Here is a 14167-nt window from a genome sequence, read left to right as displayed (position 1 = left end):
CCTCCGCCTCCCAAGTAGCTGGGACCACAGGCGCCCGCCACAATGCCCAGCTATTTTTTGGTTGCAGCTGTCATTGTTGTTTGGCGGGTCCGGGCTGGGGATTCGAACCCGCCACCTTAGGTGCATGTGGCTGGCGCCTTAGCCGGTTGAGCTATAGGCGCCGAGCCACTGATAACTGTCTTAAATCTAGTCTATAGACTGTTTTTTATCTTTAAGAAATTCTAAATTTTATTTTGTATTTCCCCTTTGACCCAGCAGATGTTCAAATGAAATGTTAGAAAGGCTTTAAATTTTTGTTATTAATTTTTATTTTTTGCATTCTAGTCAGAGGATACTATATTTACTTTCTTCCTTGAAATTTATTTGAATTTGTTCATTGCTCTGACATGATCAAGTTTCATGAATATTCTGTGTTCAAGTGTATTTTCTGTTATCAAAGTTCAGATTTTAATATACTTAACAAGATCTGTTTTACCGATTATACTACTTAGGTCTTTTATATCCTTACTAATTTTTTGTCCACTATTATAGAGTGTATTTTAATCTATTTCTCTGAATCTCCTTTAATTTCTGCTCTATGAAACTAGTTTCTCAATTATTTGGTACATTAATACATATGTTAATAACAACTATAATTTCATTGTGAACTGTAGTTCTTAGCATCATAAAATCATTTGTTATTTCAAGCTTTTGGTCTAAATTTTTCCTTGTTAGGTATGGACATAAAATGCTTTTATTTTTACTTTAAATCTTACTAAATTTTATTAAGATATGTTTCTTGAATGTAGCATAATGTTTGGTTACATTTGCCACTCTGAAAATCTTGTTCTTCTAATAGGTGAGGTAAATCCACTTGCCTTTATGGCTATGAATAATAGCCATATTGTCCTTGGTCCCTTGAACATGTCTATAATATGTGTATATGTATATTCTTTTATTATATTGCCTGTTTCATTTATATACTCTTTTTAGTTTATCTTTTGGTATCTAGGAAGGCTTGTATTGCACCTATGTAGTAATGCTTTTACATAAGACCATTACTCTTCCCTCCTCCACATTTTTTGGAGGCTATATCAGATTGGCTGCCTACTATGGGCAATATGGGAACTACATTCTGGTCTTTTCTTACATTTCTGCCTTTCTTCTCCATCAGTATCTGATCTGAAGTGCCATTTTAAAATTTCCACTAGTTACTATTAAGGAATCAATTAAGTAAACTTATTTTACCTTCCACGTATTCTCCCATTTTCTCATTTTTTGGTAAATGCACTATACCTATATTTTCAGAGTACAAATAATTCCCACCTTATGATTTTTCGATTTTATAATACTGTGAAAACAACATCCGTATAGTAGAAAGTAGTATAATATTCTCATGATTCTGGGCAGAAGCAGTAGTGAACTGCAGCTGATAGCCAGACACATGACCGTGAGGGTAAACGACTGACACGCTACTGTATGCTGTGTTCTGAGCATGTCTTAGGTAGGTAGAGTAAGCTATGATACTCAGTAGGTAGGTATATTAAATGCTGTTTGACCTAAGGCATTTTCAACCTATGATGGGTTTGTAAGGATATAACCCCCCTGTAAGCTGAGAAGCATCTGTACATACTATTACATAGGGTATTCTCTCCCTTATAGCCATTGGGTCTACAGGCAAGTATATAATGCTTGCTACTAGATCCTTACACCAATTGTTGTTCTGGTCATTTTGGCTCTCTGAAGTTCATTTTCTAGTAGTCAGCCTTCTTAAGAAGGGGCTCATGGAAATAATATTCATTGCATGTTCCTCACAATTTGTGAATTCTATACTGATAGTCAATTTGGTAGCACATAAAATCCTTGTTACATTTTTTTTTTGCTTTAAGAATCCTAAATATGTTACTCTATTGTCTTACAGAATCAAGTTACTTATGTCCCTTTGTGTTTTATCTTCATTTGGAAATAATTTCTTTATTTATAATTTGTTCCAATATTGTGAATACTGTCTTTTCAAATCTCCCTTTAGCCAATTACCTCATGTTTTAGCTTTTCTAATTCTGATTTAAACTGTTCTTACATGACTTGTTATCACTTCAATGTGGAGGTATAAGGCTCAGCTTTCTAGTCTTTGGCTCAAGGACTGGTACCCAGAGAGCTTATTAACACCTGTCCCTAAGAAGGATCAGCTTCCTGGAGGTCCAGCTCTCAGCTAGTTCACATGTCAAATTTTTGTTTTTGTCAATGAAGTTAGAGCTCTTTAGCAACCTACTCCTTTTGAGATCAGCAATTATTTAAAAAAATATATGTCCTGACATATAGGATATAGTTGTTCCAAAGTGGAAGGATCTCTCTGGGAGACTGTATCAGCCATGTTAGAAGTAAAAGGACTCTTTCTTTGTCTTTAAAGTTGAATAATGTTGTTTAAATAAGCATTGCTGTTTACTCTCCTGGATGATCAGTTTTCTCTAGCACATAGTAGGCCCTTTTAACAAAATATATTGTATTTTACGAATAAAATAAGACTTGTTAAGTCTTAGCTTTCTATGTGTTCTTCCTAAACATACTCTCCTCAAATCTTCTTAGCTCTGTGTTTCACTTTCGTCATTTCTAGCCTGTATGTCCTTCTGTTTGTACTGTGTTCTCGTTCCTGCTCCCCGGTTCTGTCATTCTGTGACTCGTGTTTTCTCCTACTTTCCTATGTTTGGCCTGCTGCTCAAGTTTCATATATTTCACTTTTCTACTTGTATATCCCTGTTAAGCTCTCCCGTGTTTTTGTATCTTGGCATTGTGATCATTTTTAACAAAGGCAATTGTTCAGTATGATTTTTTTAATTCATGGAGAAAAGTTCCATCTGAATTATATCTGTTCCATTGACAGTACTTTTCTGCTCTGTTCTGAGTGTTCTTTGGTGCGTTTTGCTGCTCTTTCCTATGGTTTTCTTAGATTTTTATATCAATGTTGTGTCTGTTCTATTTTTGTTACTCAGAATTTTCCTGGCTGAAGAAAGTTTGCTCAGGTAGTGTATTTTTGCTGAAGTTTTCTGAAATTGTTAACCCTGCTCAGTTTCTTCTACAATTAATCCTGTATGACTTTTGTGTCACTTAAACACTTTTGGCAGTCCTTATTTTTTGGAGCCTGGGGATCATATCTATGTCCTAGTTTCATTATCATTAGAGTTTGCTAGTGGTTTTTCTATGTGTGATACCCAGAAGAGGAAGCAAGCTGCTGTCTCACAATGCATGTTCATAGTCCACAATGAATTGATAATCTTAATGACTTAGCTCTTTAATATTGTATGGTAATAAAGTAGAGGCTCTTAACTAAAATAATCAAATTAAAATATAAACCCCCCTCCTCTTTACACTAATATTACTCAGAGGTAGATAAGTAGTCTTAGAGTACTACTTATCTGTAAGACTACTTATAGATAGTAAATTTTATTTTCTGTAGGCCGTGTGAAAATGTAGTTTTATCTTCTGTAGGCCGTGTGAAAATGCAGTTTTGTAAATATTTTGTTCCATGATTTCACGAGAAAGGATACTCTAAGATGTGTTTCTCATCTACCATGAAATTCCAAGTACTCTTTAACATTAGAATACCTGTCTTATTTCATATACCTAGATTCCACAGTTTCTAGTAACACTACCTCTATACTCCCACAGAGAAAAGAACAGGAAACTGACAAAGCTGTGAAACAAGAAAAGTTTCCCAACAGAAGGTAAGTGAAGTGGCAAAAAGGAATACTAACTGAATGATGGAAAAGTGATGGAAACATTCTGAGCAGAGTTATTTCACGCTATGCTTTTAGTCATCAAATGCTAAGTAACTAACAGAAGAGGTCAGAGCCACTTAGGAGCAAATAGTCTGGAGAAGAATTAAGAAGGCGGGCAACAGTTTCCAGCTTTTCTGTGGGGTGACTTACCTTTTCCAAAACCTTGGCAATTCGGGTGCCAATCTGTTCAAGTGACTGTTGTGGATATTGGTCTTTGCCAAGATTTTGCAGTACCTGGAACACGGAGAAAGATGGTAGATTAGAAGAACGAAAGTGAGGCAGGATCTAGATGGTGCTGCTGATGCTGAGGTGGGCACCGCACCACAGAAAGACATTGTTTCTCTAGGATACATGCTGTGGTCTTGCTGGTGAGGTAATCTGTGGAAGATATATGTAAGGCCATTTTACCATCCCTTCCGCCCTCTCTCATTTAATAAAGATTACAGATTGTTAAGCACATACGTTATAGCAACATTAGAAAGCAGAGTAAATAAAGAAAATAAAAACTATTTGTAACTTGTTACTGAGACTTACAAAGACCTACTGAGACCTACACTGTTATTAACAGTGGTTGTTAAGCCTTTTAATATTTTTCTATGTATACATGTATTGTTTTTCTCACAAAACATGAAATTACACTATATACTATTACCTATGTTTTCATGTAACATATCCTGAAAATTTCCTCATGCCAATAGTATATTTCTACTACAGCTTTCCTAATGGCACCATTGTATAATATCTTACACCAAAATATATTTAGCCCATCCTCTATTGTTGGGGTTCTATGATGTCTTTCCAGTTCTTCTAGGTATATTCTGTGCTAAGTCAGCCTTCTGCCTTCTTTTTCTTTCTTCTCAAAAGTGTTAACAAAAGAAATGACTGCCTCAAATATTTTTCTTTGGACCAAAAAGAAATTAGATGTGGCCTAAAATTCATCTAGATAATGGGCAACCAAGAAAGGCCTTTTTTTTTTTTTTTTTGGTAAAGCCTGACAATTTGTGTTTTCCGCTATCAGATGCATCCTAATGGTGAGGTCAAAAAATACAGACAGGCCGACCGCAGCCGAGTACTCACCTCTGTTAACTGACTCTCGCCCGTGTAGTGCAGGCTGGCTCGGTTGGAAACTCCATGCAAGTGGTCCAGGGTGTGCATACTTGTGGGGAGATTGCCATTGCAAAGAGGTTCCATTGCTGGCTGTTGTATTGGAGTGGCAAAATCTATGTGTTCTGTGATGCTGAAAAATGGAGGTTACCACATTAGCCATGGGAAATTTGTGTGGACAGAGAGACAGCATTAACAGTCAGCTAAATATCATAGCCTCAATATGCTATCCCCTGCCTGGGGAGGTTTTAAACCAGGAAAGTTTTCTTCTAAGATTTCCTCTTCTAGGGTATAGGTGGAGGTAAATACCCATAACTAGTATTATTCTTACCGGTTTTCTTTTTTCTTTTTTTTGAGTTTTTACTATGAGTTAGTTATTATCAATTTTTATCACTTTTACTCTCTGAATATTTTTCAGAGTAAAAGAGTTTACTCATAGAGTTTTACTATGTTACCCTTGGTACGTGCCGTGGTGTCATAGCTCACAGCAACCTCAAACTCTTGGGCTTAAGTGATTCTCTTGCCTTAGCCTCCCAAGTTGCTGGGACTACAGGTGCCCACCACAATGCCCAGCTATTTTGTTGTTGTTGCAGTTGTCATTGTTGTTTAGTAGGCCTGGGCCGGGTGTGAACCTGCCAGCCCCAGTGTATGTGGCCAGCGCTATAGCTGCTGAGCGACAGGCACCAAGCCTATCTTTTGCTTTTCCTTTATTCAGAGAAGCACACGTCCCCACAGAAAATGTTACCTACAGCTTAGACAATACATTTTATACAGATAGAGCTAGACATTGTATTTATGCATGAGATTAAAATATTTCCCTCCATGGTCCCAAAGTGGTCATTTTCCTGTTATATACAAGCTAAATGTCATAGACTAAAATCTGCACTGATAGGACAAATTGGCACTGCCATGTTTTTACTTCTAGCTATTTAAAAAGCTTAACTGTTACTAGGTAAACATTCATTCATTCATTATTTATTTATTCAGAGCCTATTACATGTCTAATACTAGGACTGTAACAACGAGCCAAACATACTCCTACTTTGTGCTGTAATTCACTTACTACAGATGTGGTAAGTTATAAAAGATGAAAACATGATGCAATGAGAGCACACCACAGGGGGATATACATGTTTCCTCTGCACTGATGGAGGAGGGAGGTGGCTAGTGAAGGACTCCCTAAAGAGGCATCTGAGACCAGAAGGATACGTATGAACTGACCAGCTGAGAAGAAGCTGGTATTTATACCTGGAGCATTCTGAGCACTGCGAAGAGAGTGCACTGAATAGAGGCAAGAGTCAACAGAGCCAGAGGACCAGGAAGGGGCCACTAAATGAACCTATATGGACGCAGAGGAGCTGACTTAAGGTGGCAGCAATGGAGACAGAGAAAAGGTGGTTTTGAAAAATATTCAGAGAGTAAAAGTGATAAAAATTGATAGTAGGTTGGGACTAAGGGGTAAGAGGAGAGAATTGTTAAGGAAAACTCCCAGATTTTTGGCTTAAGAATGGTTGGAGGTATTTACTAAAAATAGAAAAAGAAAAATCAAATGAATTTTTAGATGGAGAACGGGCAAGAAAATTATTGAGTTTAATTCCCCTGAGCTTAGGATGCCAAAGAGCAGTCTCGACAGAGAGGTCAGGCTAGCAACTGGAAAAATGAGTTGAGGGCTTTGTAGAAACGTCTGGTCTGGAGATTCCAATGTGGGAGCTGTCAATATATCAGTGGTGACTGAGGTTTTGGAGTAGTTCAGTCTGAGTAGGAGCGATTATAAAATAAGAACGCTGAGTGGTAAATCCCGGGTAACTCCAACATATAAAGGGTAGAAAAGGGGCCAGCAAAAAGAGAATGAGTGCCTACTGAGGCAAAAATAGTTACTCAAGAGACCACCTTGCTCAGCCTGTATCTCGGCAGGTGTTTGCAAATCTGGATTTGCTCTGGTTCCCCTACAAGTGCATGATGTCTATGAGAGAGGTTTTACGCCTCTGTAAAGAGGGACCCAGTCTTCAGCCCAAACTGAGCGAGTCATATGAGACTTCTGGATAGCTTACACATTGGGTAAAGGCACTGAGAAGGTGAGGCATACTCACAGCTTCACCATGGTAGGTGGGCTCTATCTGGGGGCTGTGGTCTGCCATGGTTATCCCTTAAATCACTAGCACTAGAAGGGGTAACTCCTCTTATAGCTGCTGACAAAGAGGGCACCCCTGAAGTCACCTGAGGCCCAGTGCGTTCTTTGGAACACAAATCATGAAAGAGAGAGAAGCTTAAGATACTCACTCAATGTTTTTTGAAGAAACTGCAAGCCAGGTACTCACAATGGCAGTCAGCTCTACCCAGCGGAGTTTGAGGCACTCATCCGGGCTGGGCCATCCCAGACTCTGGTAGTCACGTTTTTTTCCTGGAAGGAAAGTATGTCATGAAATGACACAATTACAAAGGAACAGAACCCAAGTGACTTATATCCTGGTGATTACTTTATCCAAACTGGTATATTTAGAGGTGCTAGTCATTCTTTCAGTCTTAGAATTTCCACTTTCTATAGATCTAATTAAAATCTTGTTATACACAGTAATGGGACTAAGATTATCTCTGAGTCAAGCCGTAATCTCAAAGATAAATGAAGTAAAAATAAATTTGTCCTTTTCTGGAATTAAGATTGATCAACATGAAATAAAGGTTAAGATATTCTTTGATATCAACATTCTTATCTAACTTATTTTTACCCTTGTAAATTTTGAATTTATAGACAACTCTAACTCAAGTCAGTAGACGTATATATCTTGAAAGCAGTGTTTCTCAACCTGGCATTATTGACATTTGGGGCTAGAGAATTCTTCACTGAGGGACCTGTCCTGTGTACCAAAGGATGTTTAGACCACTTTTGGTCTCTACTAGATCTCAGTAGCATCCTCCCCCAGCTTAACAAGGAAAACATCTCCAGATATTGTTAGATATCCCACGGGGCCCCCAAATCACCCCAAGTAGAGAATCACTGCTGTAAAGAGCAGCAGACTGTAAAATAATGATGCTAATAAAAGGTTACCATTAATATTTTTCTTAAAGCTAGACAAGTGAAATAGTGGGTGTGCAGCAGGAACAAAGAAATCCGTAACTGACTGTGATCAATTAGTTGTAAATACCACTGCACTTGGACCAGCCATTATCATTTATTTTAAAAGCACTTATGTGCTCAGGTCCTGTGCTAAGTACTTTGCAATGTTAACCTCATGAGGTACTTTTTTTTTGAGACAGAGTCTCACTCTGTTGCCTTGGCTAGAGTGCAGTGGCATCCTCACAGCTCACTGCAACCTCAAACTCCTGAGCTCAAGTGATCCTTTTGCCTAAACCTGGAGTAGCTGGGACTATAGGTGTGTGCCACGAAACCCGGCTCATTTTTTCCCCTACTTTTTGTAAAGATGGGAGTCTTGCTCTTGCTTAGGCTGGTCTTGAATTTCTAGCCTCAAGCAATCCTCCTGCCTTTGTCTACCAAAGTGCTAGGATTATATAGGTATGAGCCACTGGCCTGGTCTCATGAGATAAAATTTTAATCCTTATTTCTCAGATGAGAAAACGAAGACTCAGTGAAATTAAGGGACTTGCCCAAGGTCACAAAGCTAGCAGATTACTGAGCTGGGATCGAGATCTAGGTTTCTTTCACTATATAAAACTATTTAGGGCTTTTAAAGCTCTGTTTACTAGTCTCCTTCACAGCCATTACCTTTTGGGTTCAGGCTCTTTACTTAGACCAAGTTCCCAAGAAGACAGCAGAACTGTTTTGTTTGGGAAAGATTCTTCTGAGGGAATCATAATGGAACGGGCAGGAAGGAGAACTTAAGTTCTATACAGCACTTCTTATGTTGTAGGAATTTACCAACACCAGAAACCTGTTTGAGGTACAGGCAGAGGTTTAGATTATGAGATTTTAATAAAACAGAAAAAAATAGTTTGGAAGAGTTTTAAATAAACTGCTTAAATTAAAAACTTTAACCATAACATTCACAAAAAAGTTTTTCTTTTATATTTTGGAAATTCATTTTGTAAATATTTATTGAACACCTATTATAAGGGGCTGGGAACTGTATAAAACGCTGGGGATACAGACAAGAGTAATAAGATAGCCTGCTCTTGGGCTCACAGTCTAGTGAGGAGGCAAACATAAATGAACCATTATCGTATGAGACAACAGGATAAGTGCTAGAGTAAAGGTAGAGAGATGGCACTTGATTTTGAAGTTTAAAGATGAGTGACATTTAGCACTGTAGAGGTAGCATAAGGGCATTCCCGGCAAATGGAATAGCATGCACAAAGGCACAGAGGTAAAATAAGAACATGGTTGGTTCAGACAATGGTGCTGAAGGGTAGAGAGAGGCCGAGTTGTAAAGGGTCTTGTATGCCACACTAGAAAGTTTGGACTTTATCCTGTAGGCAATGGGAAGGCTGAGACCAGATCTCTCCATCTTGTTCGCAAGGATATCATAAGAGGCTCTGTTAAATGCCTTGCTGAAATCCAGTTACATTATCTCTATGGCACTTCCCTGGTCTTCCAGTCTAGCAGCCCTAACCAAAAAAGGAAATGAAATTAGTTAAGCATTGTTATATTTTTTAGTAAATCTACAATGGCTCTTAATAATCTCTATTTTTCCCCTATGGGCTCACAAATGATCTAATAATTTGCTTTAGAACTTTCTCAGTATTTAGCATAAAGGGGATAGAATGCATGCTTTTGACAACTGGGATACTGAACCTCTCTAATTAATTTTTGCATTTCCTCCATGCTTTAGAACATTTCACTTTAATGCCAGTACGTGGTTCCCTGATTTCATCTGCAAGTATACTGAAGTTACTCATGTGTCCTACTTGGGCACACTGACTTGAATCCACTTAAAACTGCTTACGTGTTCTCATATCATCTCAATTATATCAGCTTGAATTTTCACTTATAAAATTTTAGGTTTTTGTTTATAAAAGTAATGTAGGCTTAATGTAAAACACTTAGAAAATGGAAAAGCTGAATAAAAGAAAATAAAATTCATCTATAGCTCTATCAGACCCCCGGGATGACCACTTATGACTATTTTGGTATATTTCCTTTTAGCTTTTTCTTTGTGTATGTTTATTATACCATATTTCATCAAATCTATGATTCTGTCAATTCTAAGGTATCATTATTTTACACAATTTAAGAAAGAAGTGTCATTTATTATGTAAGGTACTATTAGTTGTAAGATGTATCTGAATTGAGAGATATAAAAACGTGCAACAATGTAGTGGATAGAATACAGCATATTTACTACTTCACAAAAATTAAAATATTCTCTCTATATGCTATTTTATAAACTGCTTTTATTCACTTATTATATTATAGATTTTTTGGCTACCTACTACACAGCACAAGCATGCTGTAATTTATTTAGGCAATTATAACATTTAGGTTGTTTACAAGTTTCTACTGATAAGTATTCCCATGATCAATGTTTCTATGCTTACATCTTTGGCACCTATAAGATGATTGACTTACAGTAAATTACAACAAATAGAATTACCAGTATACCTTTAAATTTTTTTTTTTTTAAATTTCAAACTATTAGGGGGGTTACAAATGTTTTTTTCACATGGATACTTTCCATAATGCTTAAGAGAGGGCTTTTAGTTTAGTGTGCCCAGCACCAGAACAGTGTTCATTGTACCTGATAGATAAGATTTTACTTCCTATCCCCCTCCACACCCTTCATGCCCACCTTTGTGGTTTCCTATGTCCTTTACATCTCTTTGTGCCCAGGTATGCATATTGTTTAGCTCCCAATTATTAGAAAGTACGTGTCGTGTTTGTTTTTCCATTCTTGAGATACTTTACTTAGGCTAATGGTTTCTAGCTCCATACAAGTTGTTGCAAAAGACATTACTTAATTCTCTTTTACAGATGAGTAGTATCCAATCCATGAAATACACAGAGGGTGTCAAAAGAGAAAAAACTTATTTCAATTACAATATTTAATATATACTGAAAACAAAAGATGAATACAAGTCAAGTTCAACACCTTTTATAACTGCTAAAGTTAAACATGAGTATCACACATTTAATAGTTTTATTTTTCTTAAAATGTGTATACAGTTTTTGGACACACAGTATATACCTCATTTTCTTTACTTGCTCATAAACTGATAGACACTTAGGTTTACTCCACATCTTTGCAATTGTGAACTGTGCTACAATCATCATTAGCATACAGGTGGGTTTTTTTTTTTGAGGTAGTCTGACTTTGTCACCCTCTGTAGAGTGCTATCGCATCATAGCTTGCAGCAACCTCAAACTCTTGGGCTCAAGTGATTCTCTTGCCTCAGCCTCCTATGTAGCTGGGACTACAGGTGCCCGCCACAATGCTTGGCTATTTGTAGCACTCTGAGAGGTGCTGGGATTATAGGTGTGAGCCACTGTGCCTGGCTTTGTACAGTGACTTTTCTTATAAAATGACTTCTTTTCCTTTGGGTAGATGCCCAGTAGGAGGATTGCTGGCTCACATGGCAAGCCTACATGTATATCTTGGAGGAATCTCCATACTGTTTTCCTAGAGGTTGTACTCACTTGTACTACCACCAGCATCATGCAGGTCTTCCTTTCTTGATATCCATGCCAACATCAATTTTTTGGACTTTTTTTTAAAATTTTGCTTTCAACTGGCTTTAACTGATCTTAGTTTGAAGTTTTTTTTTTTTTTTTTTAAATTTGCTTTTTTTAAAATTTTCTTCCTATAGTGATTCTATTGCCCTTAGCCTCCCAGGTAGCTGGGAATACAGGTGCCCGCCACAATGCCCGGCTTTTTTTGGTAGAGATGGGGTCTCACTCTGGCTCACATAGGCTTAGGATGGTCTTGAACCTCTGAGCTCAGGCAATCCACCCACCTCGGCCTCCCAGAGTGCTGGGACTAGAGGTGTGAGCCATCACGCCCGGCCTTCTTTTTGACTTTTTAATAGTGGCCACTCCAACAGGAGTAAGGTAGTATCTTTTTGTGGTTTTAATTTGCATTTACCTGATTATTAGTCATGTTGAGTATTTTTTCATGTTTTTTGGCTTTTTGTCTATTGCTCAAGCAATGCTCTGAACTTGGCCTCCTAAGTAACTGGGACTACAAGCATATGCCACAACACCTGGGTAATTAAAAAATTTTTTTTTGTAGAGACAAGGTTTGCTATATTGCCCAAGCTGGTCTCCAAATCCTCCGCTCAACAGAGGCTCCTGACTTGACCTCCCAAAGTGCTGGGACTATGGGCATGAACCCCCAAGTCTGGCCTTGTCTATTTTCTTTTAAAGAACGTCTGTTCAAGTCTTTTACCATTTTTTAATGGAGTTGTTTCTTTCCTTGCTGATTTGACTTCTTTGAAGATTCTGGATATTAGCTGTACATACAGTTTGTGAATATTTCTCTCATTCTACAGGGTGTCTATTTACTCTGCTGTTTACTTCCTTTGCTGTGCAGAAACTCTTTAAGTCCCATTTATTTATTTATGTTACTGCTGTATTTGCTTTTGGAGTCTTATTCGATTTTTTTGCCTAGCTGATGTCTACAAGACGTTTTCCCACATTTTCTTCTAGAATTTTTATGGTTTCATGTCTTACATTAAAGTCTTTTATCCACCTTGAATTAATTTTTGTATATGACTAGAGACAGGCATTCTGTTTCACTTAAGTACATAGCTATCCAGTTTTCCCAGCAACATTTGTTGAAAAGGGTGTCCTTTCCCAGTGTATGTTATTTATTGTCTGCTTTCTCAAAGATCAGTTGGCTCTAAGTAAACGGTTTTATTTCTGGGTTCTTCATTCTATTCCATTGGTCTGTATCTCTACTGTTTTATTAGTACCATGGTCTTTTGGTTAATATAGGCTCGTAGTATAATTTGAAGTTCGATAATCTGATGCCTCCAGACATGTTCTTTTTGCTTACGACTGGTTTGGCTACTCAGCCTCTTTATTGATTCCAAATGAAGTATAGAATTATTTTTTCTAGATCTGTGAAATCTGACATTGGTATTTTGATGGAGATTGTGTTGAATCTGGAAATCACTCTGGGTCACATGGACATTTTTAACAATGTTGATCTACCAATCCATGAGCACAGATGTTTTCCAAATTTTTTGCATAACCTATGATTTCTTTCATCAGTGTTTTGTAGTTCTCTTTGTAGAAATCATTCACCTTCATGGTTAAGTATAATCCTAGGTTTTTACTTTCTTTGTAGATACAATGGGTCCTTGATTCGCCTCTTGGCTTGACTGTGATTAGAACACAAAAATGCTACTTATTTGTATACATTGATTTTGTAATCTGAAACTGCTGAATTTATTTATCAATTCTAGGAGTCTTTTGGTGATGGCTTTAGGGTTTTCTAGACACAAGTCCATATCATCAACAAATAGGGATAGTTTGACTTTCTCTTTACTAGTCTGGATTCCCTTTCTTTCTTTCTCTTCCCTGACTGCTCTGGCTAGGACTTCCATTACCATGTTGAACAGAAATGTAAATATGGGCACCTTTGTCTTGTTCTAGTTCTTAGGGGAATGCTTTTCAACTTTTCCCCAGTAAGTATGATGTTGGCTGTGGGTTTTTTCATATATGGCTTTTATAACTATGAGGTATGTTCCTTCTTTGCTGAATTTGTTGAGGGTTTTCAGTCAAAAAAGAGTGCGGGATTTTACTGAATGCTTTTTCCTGCATCTATTGAGATGATCCTGCAGTCTATATTTTTGCTTCTGTTTAAGTGGTGAATCATGTTTCTTGATTTGTGTATGTTAAAGCAGACTTGCAACACGAGGATGAAAGCTACTTAATCATGGTGAATTATCTTTTTGATGTGCTGTTGTGTTGTTTGCTAGTATTTTGTTGAGGATTTCTATGTTGATACAGTATATTGATCTATATATTTCTTTGTGTGCGTGTGTGTGTGTGTCCTTTGCCATCTTTAGTACATATAAAGGTGATCCTGGCTTCATAGAATGAGTTAGGAAGGATTCTCTCCTTGATATTACAGAATAATTTCTGTAGGATAGGTACTAGCTCTTTGTAGGTCTAGTAAAATTTGCCTAGTAAAATCCATCTGATTCAGGGTTGTTTTTGTTGGTAACATTTTCCTACTGCCTCAATGTCACTGCTTATTATTGGTCTGTGCTGGATTTCTATTCCTTCCTGATCAGGCTTGAGAAGTTGCATATTTTTCAGGAATTTATTTCTTCTGCATTTTCTTATCTGTGTGCATAAATATTTTTATAGTATTCATGGATATTTTATATTTCTGTGAAATCAGTAGTGATGT

The 14167-nt window shown here is 37.3% G+C and overlaps 1 protein-coding gene across 2 annotated transcripts in view; it reads right to left on the bottom strand.

Moving 5' to 3' along the window:
- The window catches only part of TTC17 (tetratricopeptide repeat domain 17), a 127477-nt gene that overhangs the window by 32694 nt on the left and 80616 nt on the right, over positions 1–14167 (bottom strand). For both annotated transcript variants that reach the window (XM_003781242.3, XM_023509362.1), the window contains exons 20-22: positions 7140–7260; positions 4833–4992; positions 3906–3989 (exon numbers count right to left, since the gene is read on the bottom strand). In XM_003781242.3, coding sequence (XP_003781290.1) covers positions 3906–3989; positions 4833–4992; positions 7140–7260 — 365 coding nt within the window. The remainder of the gene's footprint in view (positions 1–3905; positions 3990–4832; positions 4993–7139; positions 7261–14167) is intronic.

The sequence above is a fragment of the Otolemur garnettii genome, unplaced genomic scaffold (genome assembly GCF_000181295.1).
Source record: "Otolemur garnettii isolate 467f Iridium unplaced genomic scaffold, OtoGar3 scaffold00001, whole genome shotgun sequence".
Taxonomy (NCBI): Eukaryota; Metazoa; Chordata; class Mammalia; order Primates; family Galagidae; genus Otolemur; species Otolemur garnettii.
This window is presented reverse-complemented; position numbering and strand designations above follow the sequence as displayed.